The sequence below is a fragment of the Callorhinchus milii genome, unplaced genomic scaffold, assembly GCF_018977255.1.
Source record: "Callorhinchus milii isolate IMCB2004 unplaced genomic scaffold, IMCB_Cmil_1.0 Scaffold2, whole genome shotgun sequence".
Taxonomy (NCBI): domain Eukaryota; kingdom Metazoa; phylum Chordata; class Chondrichthyes; order Chimaeriformes; family Callorhinchidae; genus Callorhinchus; species Callorhinchus milii.
Window position 1 is genome coordinate 27,737,884 of NW_024704743.1, and position 19,740 is coordinate 27,757,623.

General features: G+C 44.6%; 1 protein-coding gene across 1 annotated transcript; it reads left to right on the top strand.

Annotated features, from left to right (window-relative positions):
* Positions 1–505: 505 nt before the first annotated feature.
* Positions 506–10,187, top strand: vstm2a (V-set and transmembrane domain containing 2A). The gene is made up of 5 exons (XM_042346237.1): positions 506–733; positions 2,370–2,539; positions 4,542–4,592; positions 7,199–7,568; positions 9,271–10,187. Exons 1-5 carry the CDS (start codon positions 655–657, stop codon positions 9,348–9,350), a joined length of 750 nt encoding a protein of 249 aa, XP_042202171.1. The 5' UTR covers positions 506–654; the 3' UTR covers positions 9,351–10,187.
* The last annotated feature ends 9,553 nt before the right edge of the window (positions 10,188–19,740 follow it).

The window sequence follows — 19,740 nt, forward strand, 5'->3', positions numbered from 1 at the left end:
GTCCTTTGCGACGCCTCCTGATGTGATGCAGTGGAGTTGCATTTGAAGGGGGGGTTAAAAGTGATGAATGCGTTGTGTGGTGGGTTACCGACCGTCGACGAGAGAGCAGGGGTGGGGGGGGGGCGGTGGGTGGGGGGGAAGAAGAGCACAACAGTTGGGAGTTGCAGCGAGCGCGTAATCGGGCTGATCTGCTGCGAGGGGCGGATATTTCCTGGGGCTGCTTTGCAGAATGTGATGAGAGGGCGAATACGCAATGGGTGAGAAACTGACTGACGCACTGGAGTCGGGGAGCGGAGAGCAGCAGCAATAGCAGCAGCAGCAGCAGCAGCAGCGACCACTGCTGTACGCCGCTCACTCCGGAGCTGCGCTTTGGACTCGCCAGATCGCCCTCTCCAGATCATCCCCAGAAACACTGTGATCTTCAGCAGCACACACACACATACACACACACACACACACGCAGAGAGACATACACAGAGAGACAGAGAAACACACATACACACAGAGACACACACACACACACACACACACACAGAGAGAAAAATTCCACAATGCTGCAGATAGCACATCGACTCCCGAGAAGATTTGCGGTGTCCCTCGTGTAATTTTTTCAGGACGCCTGGATTCTGTGTGGGTGCTGATGTGTTATTTGGGATGATGGGGACCGTTTCTCTCTCTCTTGGATTTGGTTGCATCTTTATCTTCTTCGCTCAGTTGACCTTTTCATCCCAAGGTAAGCTTGATTAATATATTCTTTGCCCCCCCCCCACCCCCCCCCCCCACCCCACCCACACCCCACCCCACCTCACCCCACACACCTCTTGTTTGCAAACTGAAAATGAAAAGAAATGAACCGAGATGGATCTGTGTGTCTCAAGGCTGCTAAGTTGCTTTTTTTTTGGGGGGGGGGGGGAATAATTAAACAAGGTAGGGGTTGGGAGGGATGGAGGAGTCGGTTGTTTATTGAAAAGCGAGTGGAATAAAAGTTGCACGTAAATAGTGGTGTGGGGAAGAGACACACTGTGTTATGTGTTTGAGGACTGGAAGGGAAAGGTAAGTCGTGCAAAATAGATGGATGGAGGGAAACAGATTGGGTGTGAGAGAGGCACAGGACCACACCGGGCACGACTGGAAACTGATTGATTTCCCCGAGTCTCTGACTGTCAAAGCAGAGACTTACTGTGGTCGTGGGAAGGGTATTTGTGTAGATGTGCCACAGGAGTACAGCACAGCACCGGACTGTGTAACCTTGGCTATTTATTTTTTTTGCCCCCTCTGAGCGGATCGGTGGGCTGGAAAGCATGAAGCGTGAAGTGACAGAGTGAGAAAGAGGGAGAGAGAGATCAACGATTGAGAAAGGCGAAGAACCAAGGGATGGGGTGGGGGGGGGGGGGGGGGTGGGGGGTGGAGGGGTGGGAGTTGGAGGGAGAAAATGCTGTAACATTCGGGAAAACTGGCAAAGAAGGAAGGAGGGGGAAAAGTGGGGGGAAAAAAGAACGTGTTCCCAAATAAAAGTAGGAGAGAGAGAGAGAGAGAGAGAGGGGGGGGAGTGTAAAAGAGAACATAGGAAAGATGAAGCTGAGCGAATAAGAGGAGGGAACACAAATAGGAGGCGAGTAATTCACTTGGGGTCAACTATTCAATGTGTCCGAATTTTTAGAGGCGTTAACTTGGAACCGATCGCTTTCAAACGATCGCTGCTGTGGTTTTAATGTCGGGGTTTGTATTTTCCTCGTGTTTAATGCACGGGAAGAAAACACGGAGGGCTCGAATAAGGGGAGCCAACAACTGGGGAATGAATGAACAAGCAGCAAGTCCAGCTGTTGCACATGCGAGGGGCTGTGTGCGTGTGTGTGTTGTGTGAGGTTGTGTGTGTGTGTGTGTTGTGTGTGTGTGTTGTGTGTGTGTTGTGTGTAGTTGTGTGTGTGTGTTGTATGTAGTTGTGTGTGTGTGTTGTGTGTGTGTGTTGTGTGTAGTTGTGTGTTGTGTGTAGTTGTGTTTGTGTTGTGTGTAGTTGTGTGTGTGTTGTATGTAGTTGTGTGCGTGTGTTTTGTGTAGTTGTGTGCGTGTGTTGTGTGTAGTGTGTGTGTGTTGTGTGTGTTGTGTGTAGTTGTGTGTGTGTTGTGTGTAGTTGTGTGTGTGTGTGTAGTTGTGTGCGTGTGTGTTGTGGAGGGTGGGGGGTGTTGTGTTGATGGTGACGGGGCTCTGCTAACGATTCCTGCAGTCATACATGACCTGGTGCGTTCAGGGAGGGGGGGGGGACTCTTTTTTTTAAAGAAAAAAAGCACGGTAAAAGATGTGAACCCCCACCCCCCCCCACCCCACTCCCCCACCCCCCACCCCCCACCCCCCACCCCCACCTTTTGCAGCGCGATTCACTGAGCTCCCCCGGAGCGTGACAGCCACCGAGGGGGAGAATGTGGAGATGGCCTGCGCCTTCAGGGGCAGCGGGTCCCCATCCTACTACCTGGAGATCCAGTGGTGGTTCATTCGAGCTCCAGCCGACCAGGACTACAGCCCTGAAAACAGCAAGAGGCAGGTACGGCAAACCCCCCACCCCCCCCCCACCCCCCGCAACTGTGTGGCTTTTCCTCTGGGTTGAATTAATCGACCCTCTCTCTCTCTCTCTCTCCCCCCCCCCCCACTCCATCACCCACCATCACCAATACGCACGCATGCAAATGGTACCCGCATTTCCCATTTGTGCCCTGTCTTTGGTCGATTAAATGACTTTATGTAACGTAGTATAGCACTCTCGTAGCTGCTCTGCAAATAGATAGTACGTATGTGTGTGTGTCTCCCACCCACCCACCCCCCCACCCCCACCAATTATTATTATTATTATTAAACTTAACTCAGGCTGCGAATGCCTTTATCTGTCAATGTTGCTCTCCGCGTAATGTAACGTTACGCGGAAACTATCGGTGGGAACTCAAAACACGTCCCGAGAGAGAGAAAATAATCAAAGGAACACAGATCCGAACGGTGCATCAACATTGGGGAAACCCTGCACTGAAGCGGTGCCCGAGCGACCCCCCCCCCCCCCCCCAACACCCCCCACCCCCACCCACCCACCCCGGGTGTGCGTGTTCCCGTTGCGGGTGACTGGATCGGGCGAGGGTCGAGCCCGGGCTGGTTGGTGTTTGCAACAGGTCTACCGCAGGGACCCCCCCGCCCCCCCCCCTTCCCCCCACCCACCACCAGCCTCACGTTGTGTGGGGGTGTGGGGGGGGACACACACACACACACCTTGAGGGGCGGGGAGTTCAGACGTGACAGGAGCAATGGGGGTGGGGAGAGGAAGGGGGTGCGGGTGGATGGGGAGGGGGGTGGTGAGGGAGGGAGGGAGGGAGGGAGGGAGGGCGTCGGGGTGGGGGGGGGGGTTGGTATCAATGTTTTTTTGCACATTACCTGTAGCGTTGGAGCCTCTCCTGAGTTGACCATTGGCAGTCGGTGTTTATTTCCGAATGCACTTTTGTAATGAATATACTCTGCACACACATACATATGTGGGGGCCGTCTGGAGCGGGGGGGGGGGGGGGTGGGGTGTGAGTGTGTGTGGGGTGGGTGGGGGGGGGGAGAGAGAGAGAGAGAGAGAGAGAGAGGAAATAACTTGTGTCTCGCATCCCTCGGGGTCTTGAGCACATTTACGCGTGTGTTGCGCATCGCGATGCAAACACCTCTGGTGTGATCTCGGCTATACTTTACACTGGAACCAATGCATTCACCGTGACGATAAAACTCGAGCAGCAACAATACCTGGAGAAGTTACCCCCCCACCCCGAGTATGCTGCATTTTCGTGGGAGGAGGGGGGGGGGGGGAGAAAAAGATACGGGTTAATCTCCCGGCGAGTGCTTTTAATGCGCGTAAACCGCGGTGACACTGTTGCTGATGATAACCACATCTGGACCCCCCCCCGTACCAAACCCGCACCGCTCCACGTGCGGGAACCGAACCACCGCCTCCGCACCTCTGCTGCAATCTTTCTGGCAAACTTGACGCGGGGTTTCACCCGCCGTTCGGGGCCGAATTCAACCGGTCAGCGAGAAGTCCAGGCGGATTTGGAGACCATTGGGACAGGCGGAGGGGGAGTGGGGGGGGGTCGGGGTGGGGGGGTGGGGGGGGGGTCAGTGATAAGAGGAGAAATTAGCATTTCACAGGCGGGTGACAGTGAATCTCTCTCTCTCTCTCTCTCTCTCGGGTCGAGCTCAGTATTAACACCAAACCAAACGATCCGATGTAAAAGTCCTCGCTCGGCATCGCCCGCGTGTTTTTGCACCAGTGCAGCGATCGCCCGTGTGTTTTGCACCAGTGCAGCGATCGCCCGCGTGTTTTGCACCAGTGCAGCGATCGCCCGCGTGTTTTGCACCAGTGCAGCGATCGCCCGCGTGTTTTTGCACCAGTGCAGCGATCGCCCGCGTGTTTGGCACCAGTGCAGCGATGCAAAAACACGGCGCGTGTAAATCCGGCCGCCGGCACAGCCTCTTTCTCTCTCTCTCTCACCTTTTGTGTTCAATTATTTTTTTCTGTCTCCGAGCAGTTGGATCCAATGCCACGAAGCGAAATGATCAACGACGAGACGAAAATCAGCGTGAGTTTTGACACCTCGATCCACGCCGAAGCGAAGCTAAACTCCGAGCGGAGATCAGGACATTTGCACAATTCTCTGGTGTTTAACATCAAAGCAAACCCCCCCCCCAACTTAATTGGGAAATATAACATCTCCCGGGACTCAGGGATGGGGAAGAGGAGAGTCGATCTGGGTATCAAAAGATAATGTGCACTGCGCCTTTCTTCCACAGAACACACAGTCGATCGACTCTTCCCAGTATATTCCGTGGAGCGCTCTGAGACGTCTCCCCGACGCGACGAGGGGGGGGCGGGGGCTGCAAAATATTGCAAGGATGAGATAGATAGCTGTCCTCCACTGCCAGTGGAAACTCGCTAAAACACACACACACACACACACACACATACACACAGCTGTAGAAAACGTGCAAACAGCAAAAGAGCGACCGGGTGTTGCAAACCCGTCCATCAGTTTAAGTGGACGACTGTCACCGCCTCCGGGTCGGGTTTTGGGTGTCTTTCGCTTCTATCTGCAAATGCGAATGCGAATGCGATGCGATGCGATGGTCTTAAACCGCAGTGAAACCGCAAAGCAGCAGCGCGACACCGAGAGTTGTCTCGTCGCTGGCGGAACGGAGCAATGGGAACGGAGAAGCAATCCGCGTCCGTTTGACTCGGATTAAAGAGGACCCAGAGTGACGATCGGCGTTGTGAATGGGCTCCGACCGCACTCCCCAACCCCCGCAGTGACAGGTGCATCGCCGGCTACGCGGTGCGGGGAACCGTCTGGAGAGAAGGGCGACACGTTAGGATTGTGGCTGTGACTTTGATCTTAATCGGAGGGAGGGAGGGAGGGAGAGAGGGAGGGAGAGGGAGAGGGGGAGGGAGGGGGATCTCTGTGTTATTCCCAAGAATGTAACCTGGCCCCGTTTGCCCCGACTCCTCCAGGTGTCTCTTCCCACGTTTTTCGACCCCACACCCAAGAGCGCCACCTGCAACGATTACGCGACCGTCGGGACCCCCCGATGGCACTGGGAACACTGACAGCTCAGATCCCCGCGGGCGTGTGAGCCCGAACCCTAACCCTCTCCCGCCCTCAACAGAGCAGTTTCTAGGGATTATCCCCCCCTTCCCCCGCCACCCCCCCCCCCCCCCCCCCCTTCCCCCCCCCCCCCCCCCCTCCCTCACCCCTTTTTTTTTTCCTGCTGCGATTGCGTTTGGCTGTTGCTGCAGCACTGTCCCATCCAGTTGCGCCCTCTCAGTGGTGCGGTACGACGCAGCCCTCTCCAGTTCACTTTGGCACCGCATCGCGTCTGAGAGACACGGGGCAGTGTTTTCTCTCTGTGTCTTATTTGTTGTTGTTGTTGTTGTCGTCATCATTATTATTATTATTATTATTATTAGGTCCTTACATTAAAGATCGGGTTTAAATAGCATCATCAACAACAAGCAACAAGGTCACATTTTGCAAGGACGCCTTTCGCGTCGGGACGACGTCCCCAGGGCGCTGGACGGTGCACAGCATATTTCAGGGAATCAACAGAAAAAAAAAAGACGCTGGAAATGTTCTGCCTCGACTGGGGTTTCGTACCATTTTCCCAAACCGATTTCGGTGCAGGAGACACACACTCACACACACACACACACACACAGAGAGAGAGAGAGAGCGTTGAATTTATGCAAACCTCGCAGGACCCAAAAAAAACACACACACGACACACACACACACACACACACACACACAGTGGAGCGATTATAACAACCAAATCGCCGTCGGTGCCAACGTGGGTCCATTTCATTTCATTGTTTTCGCGAAACAAAAAGGTCCCCCCGAGTGTTTTGTTTTTGGGGGGAAAGTATTTGCCAAACCACAAGAGCAACAATTACACGTGGTGAATAATGCATTTGCAACTCGCCTGTTGTGTTGTGCGTTGTGTTGTGTTGTGTTGTGTGTTGTGTGTTGTGTGTGTGTGTGTGTGACCGAGTGTTGGTGTCTTGCATTGAGCCTGAAGGCTCTTGTGCGCAAACACGCACACACGGTGATCATGATGGAAGTCCAAATCCTACACACACACCTACACACACACACCTACACACACACCTACACACACACACCTACACACTGTGATCATGATGGAAGTCCAAATCCTACACACACACCTACACACACACACCTACACATACACACAGTGATCATGATGGAAGTCCAGATCCTACACACACACCTACACACACACACACACCTACACACACACCTACACACACACACCTACACATACACACAGTGATCATGATGGAAGTCTAGATCCTACACACACACCTACACACACACACACACCACACCTACACACACACCTACACACACACACACACCTACACATACACACACCTACACATACACACCTACACACACACACACACCTACACACACACCTACACATACACACAGTGATCATGATGGAAGTCCAGATCCTACACACACACTTACACACACACACACACACAGTGCTGGGGAGTTAGTTACTCGTGGCTCTGTTCTCTCTCTCTCTCTCTCCCTCCTTCCTCCCCCCCCCCCCCCCCCCACCCCCCCCCCCCCCCCCACCCCCCCCCCCCCCCACCTTTTTGCAGACGGTGAAAGTGATGGGCAGCGACATCTCGCACAAGCTGCAGATCTCCAAGGTGCGCAAGGAAGACGAGGGGCTGTACGAGTGCCGGGTGACGGACGCCAACGTGGGCGAGCTGCAGGAGTACAAGGCTCAGGCGCACCTGTACGTCAACGCCAGCCACTCCCGGGCTCTGCAGGCGCTCGAGGCGCCGCCCCTGCCCCTGCACGATGGCAAGGGCCTGAGGGCCGCGGCCCCTGCCCCCCCCAGCCAGCGGCCTGGGCGCCGCTCCCCCGGCGGCAGCGACGACGCGGCTCGCAGAGGGCAGTCGGCACCCACCTCCAGGCCAGCGGCGGCGGCCACTATCCTCAGGCAGAGCGCCACCTCCACTTCAGGTAGGTGCTGGACCTCAGGCCAAGCTGCAACACAGCGGTACACACACACACCCACACACACACACACACACACACACACACACAACCCCCCCCCCACCAACCCCCCACCTTTGCTCTTGCAAATGCTCTGAAGGCAACGCCAGGCACCTACCTGTTGCTCTGCATTCAATTGACAAGGCATGATGTGTGTGTGTGTGTGTGTGTGTGTCTAATGTCATGTCATGTCATGTAATGGGTGCATGTTGCAATCAACACACTCTCTCTCTCTCTCACACACACACACACACACACACACGCACATAGTCCCCCATATGTGTGCATTGCATTCATAAGATTATTCATATTATTATTATTAGAAAAGCATAAGCTGTAATGATTTGATGCAGTGGGCGCCCATAGTCCCAGAGCAGTTAATATATTATTCGACCACTGTATAGATGAAATTTGTGTATGAAATATGCATTGGTGGTGAATACATAATGGCAGTCTGCAGACCATGAATTGAGTATCTATATTTCGATGCTACTGTACGGTTTGGCAGTGACTTAAATGGCAGAATGACAAGACAAGTTGACGCGAAAGGTGTAACACAGCTTTCAAGTGAAATGGAAATATTTAAAGAACCCCAAATCAGGACTTCTGCTGAATGAATGCACGAGTTTAGCGTCAGATATGTGTTATCTTTTCTATTTACAAAGTTTAGGCGGGTTTTTTTTTAACTGGTGTGATACAAGCATAGGTAAAAGAGCAATAAAGCACGTAATGATTTAAGACTTGAAGGTAGAAGGCGTCACACGACTATCAGTTGAGCATTTGGAGGATTTATCAACATTGCTGCAACAATGAGATAAACTATAAGCTTTACTGTATGTTTGTAGATAAGCATTGTACAGCAACAACAACTTGCACTTATATAGCGCCTTCCACGCAGGTTAGCTTCTCAGAGCGCTTAAATTGTACCCTTGATATGAAACATCATGCTTAATATATTTGCCATACAAATCTAGTATAGTATTCACATAATATACCAGAACCCCCCCCCCCCCCCCCCCCATATGTGTTTATTTGGTATCCTTACTGAAGGACAATAGATCTCCCTCATAGTAAAGTCATCTTATCAGAGGTGCCTATACTTCATACAATGTAGTGTGATTTTATATTACAATGTGTAGTCATTATAAGCCCTGTATATTATGTATGATATTACTATGACATGATTAGATGTTTATATATAATATATATTACAGTGAATGTTTTCTGTAATGTGTACAGTGGAGTTCTGTGGTTTTAATTAGCTTTGATAAGGTCAAATTGAACTCCTCTCAGCAAGAACTTGTTGTCTCTTGTTTTTTTTGAAACGTTCTTTCTCAGAGGACTTCAGCTATTTACAAATTCACCAAAACACCGTTTGAATGCTTTGTTTTGTTCTGGCATAAATTCAATGTTGTCGCCCCCAACCCCAACCCCTTTCACTGAGAATCCTGCTTTCTCTCTCAAAGATCAATTTCCCTACCTTGATCTTATCAGGGTTGTGGACTCTATATGTCGTGCTATATAGTGGAATTGCATGCTAAGCCAGTCGACGGTCCATTAACAGGTTATGCTGGACTCCAGTTGAAATATATGTGTTGAGAAACGTTGCTAAGAAATATTAGAAACACAAAATCTTCCAGATGAGCGAATATTTTAACTTCTTTCGCAGGTACGACGATCGTAGCTGCAAGCCATGGACTAGCTGTCCTGCTTCTTATTTGTGGCTTTATGAAGGGTGCTTTGCTATAGTCTTAGTGCTGACTTTTCCACTATCACTTTCTCTTAAAGCAAAGAGCGATTGGACGGTAAAATCCACGGATCGGACAGCCAAATCGACCTTAAACTCCCACCCTTCTGCACCCAATGTACTGTAATTCTCTAGCAATGGAGCCTTTTGCCGAAGAACAAGGACGAATAAATAAACCACCGCTTTTGGGCATTGTTCGGGAGAATCAATACAAAATGGAATTTAATATTGATAACGAACAACTTTTGGGCAATTTCACACGTGCGAGATTTTAACTCGAGTGCATCCTCTTACACAATAAATCGTGCAATCCAGAGATCACCGTTGGACACAGTTTGTCAATTAATGAACCAACCACATCCAACCACCAACTCCAAATCCGTGCAAGAATTTTTTTTTATTGCACCTTCTCCACTTTAATGATAATCCGATCGTCATTTGAAGTTCTTGGGGGACAATCTTGATTTCCATAGAAATAATTGTGTAAAGTGTGCAGGAATCTTGTAATCGCATTAGAGAACCACCTAACCCAACCCAACCCACCCAACACATTGTACCACTCCAATCGGCACCTGGATATTTTATTTTACCTATAATTTGATATGATATATGGATACATTGGAGCTACTCTATATTGCAGAGCCAACCTAACCCACATTATTTACTGCTTTTGAGTGTGATGTGATTATATTCCTTCCTTCCATATAAGCACCAAAGCTTTCCCCTGCAGCCATCTCAGTTTGCGTTGTGACACCAATACTGTTTAAAGAATTGTCTAATTCCTGAGCTGAATAATACGACACTGTGTGATTGTAATATTTCCCCCCCATCCCCCTCCCCCCCCCCCCCCCCCCCCCCCCACACACACACACTCCTAGTAACGCAACCACTCAACCCGTGGGACAATAGTCCCTTCTCAAAATGCAAGTTGTAGAATCTTAAAAACAAAAAATATTAACATTTCTTTTGGTATTGGTTTGTGAGTGAGCAAAAAAAAAACAAAGAACCTTGCTTTGCGCTGTGAGTGTTTCTTTTTTTTTTAAAAAACAACAAAAAATGGAGCATTATCTTGCAAATCACGTCGATGTTCTGGGTTATGTTTTATTTCTCTGTAATAAAATGTCATCTTATTGGTGTGATGCTCGTTCACGGAATTGCAATCACGGGCACAAAAAAAAAGTTAGATCACAGCGACACCTACTGAGACATATGTAGAGGCTGAATCAACTTGACATTAAAATCAAACAAGGACTATGTTCTATTTTTCCCTCCCCGTTTGCTTCGTTTTTTTGTTTGTGTATTTGCAATTAGGAAATCAATCTTGTGTGTGTGTGTTTTTCCTTTCTTTCTTTCTTTCTTTCTTTCTTTCTTTCTTTCTTTCTTTCTTTCTTTCTTTCTTTCTTTCTTTCTTTCTTTCTTTCTTTCTTTCTTTCTTTCTTTCTTGCTTTCTTTCTTTCTTGGCGAAACATTCCAGTGGTCAAGCACTTGCTCTCAAAATATAACTGATGTGCAAACCGATGTCCAGCGCAGACATTAAAACCAATCGATTCTAACCTCAATCACAAATCGGAATGAATGGGATGAAGCTATACCGGCTTTTCTTTTTCTTACAAAAATCCGATATTTGCAATTATTGCAAGCCTGTGGGTTTATGTTGCAGGGAGCACTGGCTTTTTCATTAAAGCCATCTCCATTTGAACCAGGTTGGTGTTTCGACCCATATTGGGATGCTCTGTTAAAGATTGCCACTGCCTCGACATTTTGATTTGGTGCACAGACTTTTTCAATGTGACCAATTTACATCCTTAAGGATTAGAGTTGAAGAAATCTGTCTTCAGCCGAAAAGTCTCAGTGTTTTTTTTTTGTAAATGACACAATGTCCTACTATGTATTGGCGTTAACTCTATGTGAGGTTTTTTTTCTAACTCTAGTGATTGCTTGATTGCTGCTTTTCCAAGCTATTCTCCTTTCTCCAAATAGTGAAAGATTTGCTGAGCCTTGTTCCCCCTCCCCCCCACCCCCCCACAGAGCTGGTCCTTTATGAATCAGTTCCATTTTCAATTCAGATCATTTGATTGGATTTGCAGCTCTGAATTAAACTGTCAAGTGACTGCATAATCCTTCAACTCCCGCCGAGCTATTATTTTACGGAAATAATACAATTCATACAGGATTAAATTATCCTCAAGCAGTTTCTGACTTAATGGTTATCTCTGGAAGGGATTCAAGACTCCAAGAAGGTTGAAAATCGTTAACACAACAGATAACAGACAGGTAATGGACTGTTACCATGTTTATACAATTGCTGAACCCACCACAGAACACACATTAGCCAGTATTTCACCCCTGGGAGCAACTTATTTGATTGCATATTACAAATGCCATGTGCTGCAAAAATAATGGGAGCTCATCGCCAATTTTTCATATCCTCTGTTTCTGTCTTGTGCTGTAAAACAATTAGGACATGCCAGGGATCTTCAGTTCTAGCACAGCTCAGAGAGGACCTACAGAGATGTACAAAAAAATTAAATGCCATTGAGAAAGTATAACCAGAACAATACTTCCGCATGCCATAAAACAGCAGTAAAGGGGATACAGGTTTACAGTTGCAAAGTGCAATTTCAGAACAGACATCGGAAAATATGTATTTATTTATTCAGAGGGTAAATAACAACAGAAGCAGAGTACTAGGAAGGTTGGTTGAGACCAGGACCACTGAATTCATTTAAGAAACAGTTCATTGCTGCAGGGTAGGTGTTCTGAAATGATGAGATTAAATGGGTTGAAGAGCCTTTTTTTATCCAGACAAATCTTGTGATCTTGTGCTGGAAGTGAACTACAGAGCCAACCCTTAACCTTCTTCCTCTCTTGTAGTCTTGTATCCTTGCCACTTGTGAAGTGTTTGCTCTGGGCATTTCTGGGAAAGTGGTCACATTGGAGGCAAGCATAGTTGGGTGGCCCAGCAGTGTGGGACTGTGCTTGGGGTTTGATATGCAATTATTTCCTATGGGATTTGTTAATCATAAGGAAACCAGAAGTACGTCACATTGACCCATGACAACTCCACTTTGTCGCAGTTTTCTTTAGTGTTTTCCCTGGCGTGACGTGATGTATTTTTATCCCTGGTAGCAATTCCCACGCAGATTCCATACATAGGAATCCCGCTAAAAGATTGGACCCCAATGTGTCATGATAAGAATGAGTAGGTGGCTGGTGAATGTTTTAAACAAAAATGACATTTGGACAGTAGACGACGTGTAACACTCAGTTGAACTTCGTAGGCTCTCTCTGCAGCCAACGGTTGGGGAAGCAGCTTGCCTGAGGTCTGTGTGGGTAGCTTGTACTTAAATTTGATTGTTATTGCCAGGATATCATTGTTTTTTTGAACCAGAAATCTCTGTTGGAAAATCCTCATTTGTGCATTGTCCAGTCAGGAAGCTACCAACCTAGAGTGCGCTGCCACCGTTCGCAGAAGACACTACAACCTCTCTCTTGTCATGTCCAAATAAAGACTTTTTTTTTTCAATTTCTTTTTAAAAGAAAACTTGAAATGCAAATCCTCACCTACACAGTTGCACAGAAATGCAAGCTAGTGTAAACTGCACCATAGCTAGAACGTACCAGAAGGTGTCTATTATCAAATAAGATATCACAGAGACACATTCATTGTCCAATGAATTTCAAATCACTCAAACATTACACTCCATTGACCCAGCATTGCTTAAGTATACATTTAAAGAAGCCATAGTTTGCATCCAGCTGTAAAATAATCAATGTTACAATTTGTCATTAGTTCCTGGTTACTCACAATATCTATTTCTTAACATTTCTTTTCAATTTTATTTCTGGAAACAACCGGAGTGCTCCTTGTCCCCACAATTCAATTTCCGTTTGTCAGTAAAATTAGCAATCTCAGCAGTCGTGTGAACTTTTAAAAGAGATCTCCCCATTTACATCATTGCACCATCTACATCAATAAATTTACTCTCCAGAATAATTATGCATATTCTTAAGAGAAATAAATTCCTTTGTTAGCCTTCAAGGAACAAGGTTTATAAAACAAATTTTAAAATGTTACACCACTGATTGTTAGTCATTTTAATCTTTGGAGAGGTAAGAGTCCTGAAAACTTGTTCCTGTTTCATAGCAATGCATCATTCTCCAGTAAGGCAATGATATGTTTTGTTGTTAATAATAAGCCTCATATTTGATATAGCACTCTTCAGGTTAGAAGGATGTCTCAAAGAGTTGCACAAGATTCACTGTAAAATGTAGTGACTGAGTATTTTATAGGCACCCACATATTAGACGCCAATTTTGTGTTGCTGGATTTATGTTATTGCAAACTTGATATGCTAAATCTTCTTTTTTTTTGCTTGAACAGTTTTTCGTGAAGGATAACCCTTTCAATGGTGTTCGAAAATTATTTACTTCAGACATCGAGCATGGCAACAAAAGGACCAGTAGAGTTCACTATTATTTGTAGAACTTTTAATGTATGTAATGTAATCAATATTACATTGATTTATTTTTAAAATAAAGGCAAGTATGTCAGAATATAGATAGATGTAGTTGCCACAGGAGAGTGATTGCTGGTAACTAATTTTCCACAGTTCAGTGGTGGCTGGTAATTAATGGTGTATTTTAATCATGTTCTTGACTTTTCTAACCCTAATAGTAATTCTAACTTTGAATTAAAGGTCATACTAATATCATCGTTTTAAGGGAATTTCTTCCATGTTCACAAATTACAAAATAATCGCATCCTTCTAAATTCTTACAGTAGCATATGACATAAATGGGCTACTTGCCCCATCAAACCTAATCTACTATTTTATTAGATCATGGTAGATCTTTTAATCTTTTAATCCCTTAATCCCTTTAATATCCTGGTTTCCTACGTGTCCATATACAGTCTATCTCCTTCTGAAACAACTTAATCAGTTTGGCATCTACAACCTTCTGAGGCAGTTTATTGCACATGTTCACAATCATTTGTGTCAAGTAATGTTTTCTGAACAAACTCCTGCAGGTTTAGCTCTAAATTTAAGGTTCAGATCCCTTGCTTTACATCTCTCTATGAGAGTAAATAGTCACAGCCTACCGAGTGTGTTAATCTCCTTCATAATTTTAAATCCTCAAACCTCTCTTAAACTCCTCAGATCTGGGGAATATAATAAATGCAGTCATTGTGGCTAAACCCCTTCAGTCCAGGTTTTAATCTGGTGAGTCATCACTGGACATGCTCCAAGGCTACAATACCCATCCTAAGGTTGACCAAAATAGAGCATGATACTCCAAGTTAGGTTGGTTCTATACAATTGTAATGAGACATCCTTGTTTTGATAATCTAGACCCCTTGTTATAAAGTTGTGCATAGTAGTAGTAATTCTGATTGCTTCGTGCACCTATAAAGTAGCTCATAGATGTACCTTTGAGTGTATGAAATTCATCATTTAGAAATACACAGGCATGTGTGAAAAAGAGTATGGACAGTAACATGTGGCCACGTTGCAACATGAAATAGAGCTGAACAGTTTAGGATTTGCAGTTACATGGAGGATTTATTCTTTGTAAATGTGAAGAGGTAAAAACGCATTTGGATGGCAATACTGTAACAATCAGCTCACTTGTAACACAACCTTGATGAAATACGCTGAAGAGTGGAGAAAAGAAAGGCTATGATTTTGAATGGGTGCTTTATCGACAAATAACAGAATTGGAAGCTATGATATTGCAAACACATTTCATTAACTTTACTTTAGTGCTGTGGCCTCAGAGCCTGAATGGTTGCCAACCGTCCTTTTTAAAAAAAAACACTTTGTGTTATTATCTTTTCCTTTTCTTTATAACATCTTTGAAGGCGTTTGTTTCAACAGTGGTTTAGTAGAGGAACATCTGACGTGGAGGAGATCGAAGACTGACAATGTGAAGACAATGGATTTACACTTGCCATTATTAAACCAAATGCTTCAGTAATACCACCAATTGAACAATGCATGTTAATCTCATTCATTCGCACTCCGCACCGTTTTTGATGAAATTTGTATTAGGAACTTTACCAGTGCAATATAAAAGTAACTTTAATGTACTCTCTCTTTCTCTTTTCTCTTTTGAAGAAGCGTTTTGGAAATGCTACTATTCAAGACTAATCACATTTCTGGGAGGTGGGCGGGTGGCGGAGGGGTGAGGAGAGAAAATAAGACACCAATGTTTGGAGATAGATGGGTTATACCAACATCTACATTTCAAGAGGCAGCGATGTCTAAACCTACAGTATAAAATAATTCATTCATATGTTTGGCAGAACCAAACAATCCAAGAGAGGAAGTAGAATCCTAGATTTGGACTGTCCCAAATGGTTCAGGCTTCACTCGAAACAATGACACATATCCAGAAACATTCGGGCACAATGCTACAGGAGATTGTCCTAGTTAGAGCTTTTTCAGCAAAATGAAAGATTGCCAGCCTACCATTCTTTCTCTATTCACTTGATTTGTTTATTGAAAAGGTTAATAAAATAACAATAATAATCCTTGCATTTGATATAATGCCATTCACATCAGGAGGATGTCCCAAGGCGTTTAGATTATAGGGGGGAAAAAAACATTGAACAATGTAAGGAATTCCACAAGGAGAGAGTAGGCGAGGACTTGCTTCATTTTGATTTCAACAGAAGAAGAACTTGTAGGAAGATAATTGGTTATCCTCTAACGTGTATTTCATACGTTAGTAAACACATAACTGTTAATCACTATACACTCCATGTCTACAGACATCTTTAACAGTAGCATCCGTGCCTGCAGCTGATATTAGAAAAGACCTGATGTGAAGGGGAAACAAGGTAAACAGGGTTCTGCCACCCAACATAAAGTCGATCACGATCAGAATCAATTCTCGTCAATCTCTAATAATAATTCCGGGTCAGAATAGGATTTGTATTCAGAGTACCCAATAACAGTTGTTCAAAGGATGGATGTGTTACTGTATTGATTCACATGAAGACACTACTGTTGAAATAAAACTTTACAATTCAGATACAATTAATTTTAAAAAAACTAGTGTTCTTTTTATCGATTTAGTTTTGCTCACAGTATTCAGTGTTAGAAGAAAAAGTAAAATCAATGTGCTTCCTATCAGTGATGTAGAATTCCAGCAATATTTGATTTATGATTACCAAGTTTTTTTAATCCAATGTGTTTTTTTGAAGTTTCAATTTTTAGTGATCTTTGACACCTAGGCACAATTCATGTAGTTACATCTGGCTTCAGGCTCACAGAAATGGCAGAAAATCTGCTTTGAAGGTTAGTATTTTCAAAGATACATGAAATATAATAATACTTGCATTTGATACAGCACCTTATCACATAGTCAAAAGTCTCAAAGTGCTTCACTGAACTTACTATAAAATGTAGTATCTGTATTTTCAATAAGTGATCGCAGCAGCCAATTTGTGCACAGGAATATCTCACAAATAGCCATGAATGAAAGACCAATTTTATTTAGGGATTGTGCACCTGGACACCAGGAGAAAATTCCCTTCTCTTTTCAAATACTATCAATTGAATTTTTAACATCCACCTAAGTAGTTATACGGGACCTCAGTTTAACATCTAATTAGAAGAATAGCAACTCTGAAAGTGAATTGCTCCTAGCATTGTATTATCAGCCAGACTGTAAGTTCAAAGACCCAATATAGGGCTTTGTATCCATAACATAAGTCATTGGGAACACTCAGTAGGTCAGGCCAACATAATAATAATAATAATCCTTGCATTTGATATCGCGCTTTTCACGTCAGGAGGACGTCCCAAAGCGCTTCACAGAACACACTGTAAAGTGAATTGACTGTATATTTGTGGGCAAACGCGGCAGCCAATTGCGCACAGCAAAGTCCCACAAACAGTCGTAGATTGAGTGACCAAATAATTTTTATTTTGAAGGAATTATTACACCTGGAAAAGCAATCCACCAGATTCACTAACAACCAGATTCCTATTTATTGGCAAGTAAACAGAGGCATGTGGAGTAAGGAAACTTGCCCTGCCGGGAATCGAACCCAGGTCCTCTCATTTGCAAGGTGAGTGCTCTAACCACTGAGCTACAGGACTCATAATGACTCATAATGACTCATAGACGAACAAAAAAAACATGTCTAATCAATTTGTGAGGAAGACCTTAAAATAGTTCCCAATAACTGACACATGACGGGAAATTAAACTAAAAGCAGGAAAAAATTGCTCCCCATTAAAATAAAATACAACCCAAGCTTTTCATGAATTGTCCATCTGAGGATTCAGTTGTCATTCTTCAGTGCACAAAGTAAGCTTTTTACTGCAAAAATATGCCAAAGGCCCACCTCCATTACCACCATTGCTATTATAATATGGCTATTACACAGCAGAGTAATCATTGTAATGGTAGTTGTTAAAATAAATACATCTGACACTTTTTATGCTGTAACAGTGCTGACAAGCTAAAGCCTCAAAAGAAAGCTTTCATCTCTCAGCACAGCACAAAGTGTGGTTTCCAGTATTTGGCTCATGTCAAAATAGTGTGAGCTTTATTGAGATTGCTCAGAAGCAACTGTTGAGTCCCAGATATAGTGGATGAGATGGAGTGCATATCAGAAACAGTAAGAGGAGAATGCAGGAAGGAATCTGACTGGATACCAATGTAAAAATCCAATCTAAGATCGCATGAGTGAGAAAGATTACAAGACTCAAGTTCAAAGAGGTTCGGGTGAAGAAACCCTTTGGCCGATTTGATCTCATTTTTGCAGTCACCACTTTTACCACTCCCCAGCTTCCCATTACAGCACCAGCTGTTTTGTTTTTAAATACTTCCAATGCCCAAGCCTTAACCACTCTTAAACATAAGGGAGTTAACTATTTGCAGTTGTTTTTTGCCGTCTGAGATACAAAATTTGCCAACTTCAAGATGATTTGGGGGTCATGAGCTCTGCCACTGCCACAGAATATAAGTTTAAGAACACAATTCCATTGAATTCATCAAATTGTCCAAATCATGCTTTCAATAAATCAATTATTTGGGGGATATTGTGGTGATCATGTCACATATTTGCAAAATCTCAATATACTTCCAATCCAGTTTGTATTCAATTATCACTACCTACCTCTGCAGGAGTTTCAAATTTGGTTAAACAAAATCATCTTTATCTCATCTTCTATCATGGTCCCTCCCCTTGTGTCATCCAGTGTCTAAATATATTTGTGATGTAATTTTCTACAATTACATACTCCTCTCCATTGTATTGAATGATGTGAGTGCCCATTTTTGTCTAGGTTATCTCTGGTACTGCATGGTTCTGCATATTTTCTCTATCCGTATTGAGCACACACCTCAGCTATGTATATACAATACTCTTCAATCTGTCTTGTCATACCAGGTTAGAACACAATATGGTCCTGTGCTTTACGTGTTCCATACACTGAGTGAAAATCCATCAGGATCTTACCTCTCAATGTTACCTGTAGGATGATTTACTGCCCTTCGTACAGCACTCCCTCATGTGTGGTTTGCTCCTTCCTATATTGATAAACTACAGAATCACTATGTTCTGCTTGCTCTCTGGCTATTCCTCGTGAATGATGCTTGCCATTTCGCCCAACGATTCAACAGGTAGTGTAGATGCGTTAAAGAGAAAGCTAGACCTTCACATGAAGGAAAGGGGCATAGAAGAGTATGGGAGGGAGTAAGGAATGGGTGAAGATTTGTCTGTAGTATAAACACCAGCATGTGCTAGTTAGGTCAGGTGGCCTGTTTTCATGCTGTACGTTCTTTGTGAATATCTTTGTAAACAGTGTGCAAATGTTTGCATTTCATCCTGCACGTGGTGATTTCCTACAACATTACTTGTAATAAGGAGCACTTGCACTTCTAACATCCTCCTCCCACTGTGTGGTTCAATTTTCTCTTTATTCACATACACTTTGCTTCATGTGTCAATTGTATGGAGATCCAATACCAGTCTGGATCATAAATCAATGTCATATTCCATCAGCCGAATGGGCATTTGTTGAATATGTGGCAGTACATCTGCCAAGGACGTCTTGAAGATTGCTTTTGAGAGGTTCATAGTCAGTTTCCATCCATGTTTTGCCAAAAATATATTGATGAAATCTGTCACACCCGTACACTGCTGCCAGATACTCCTTTTCAATCTGTGCATATTGCTTCTCTGTTGTTGCCATAGACTTGGAGGCAGAAGCACGTATTCCATCTTTGCTGGAAAATCTAAACAGATTTACTGGATTACCGGATTACACAAGCAACAGTACTGGATTGTTGAATAGAATTCCAGAACTGCCACTTGAGTTAACACATTTCACTGGTTTAAAATGTACTTTTTTGCTTGACACCCCGTTGCTT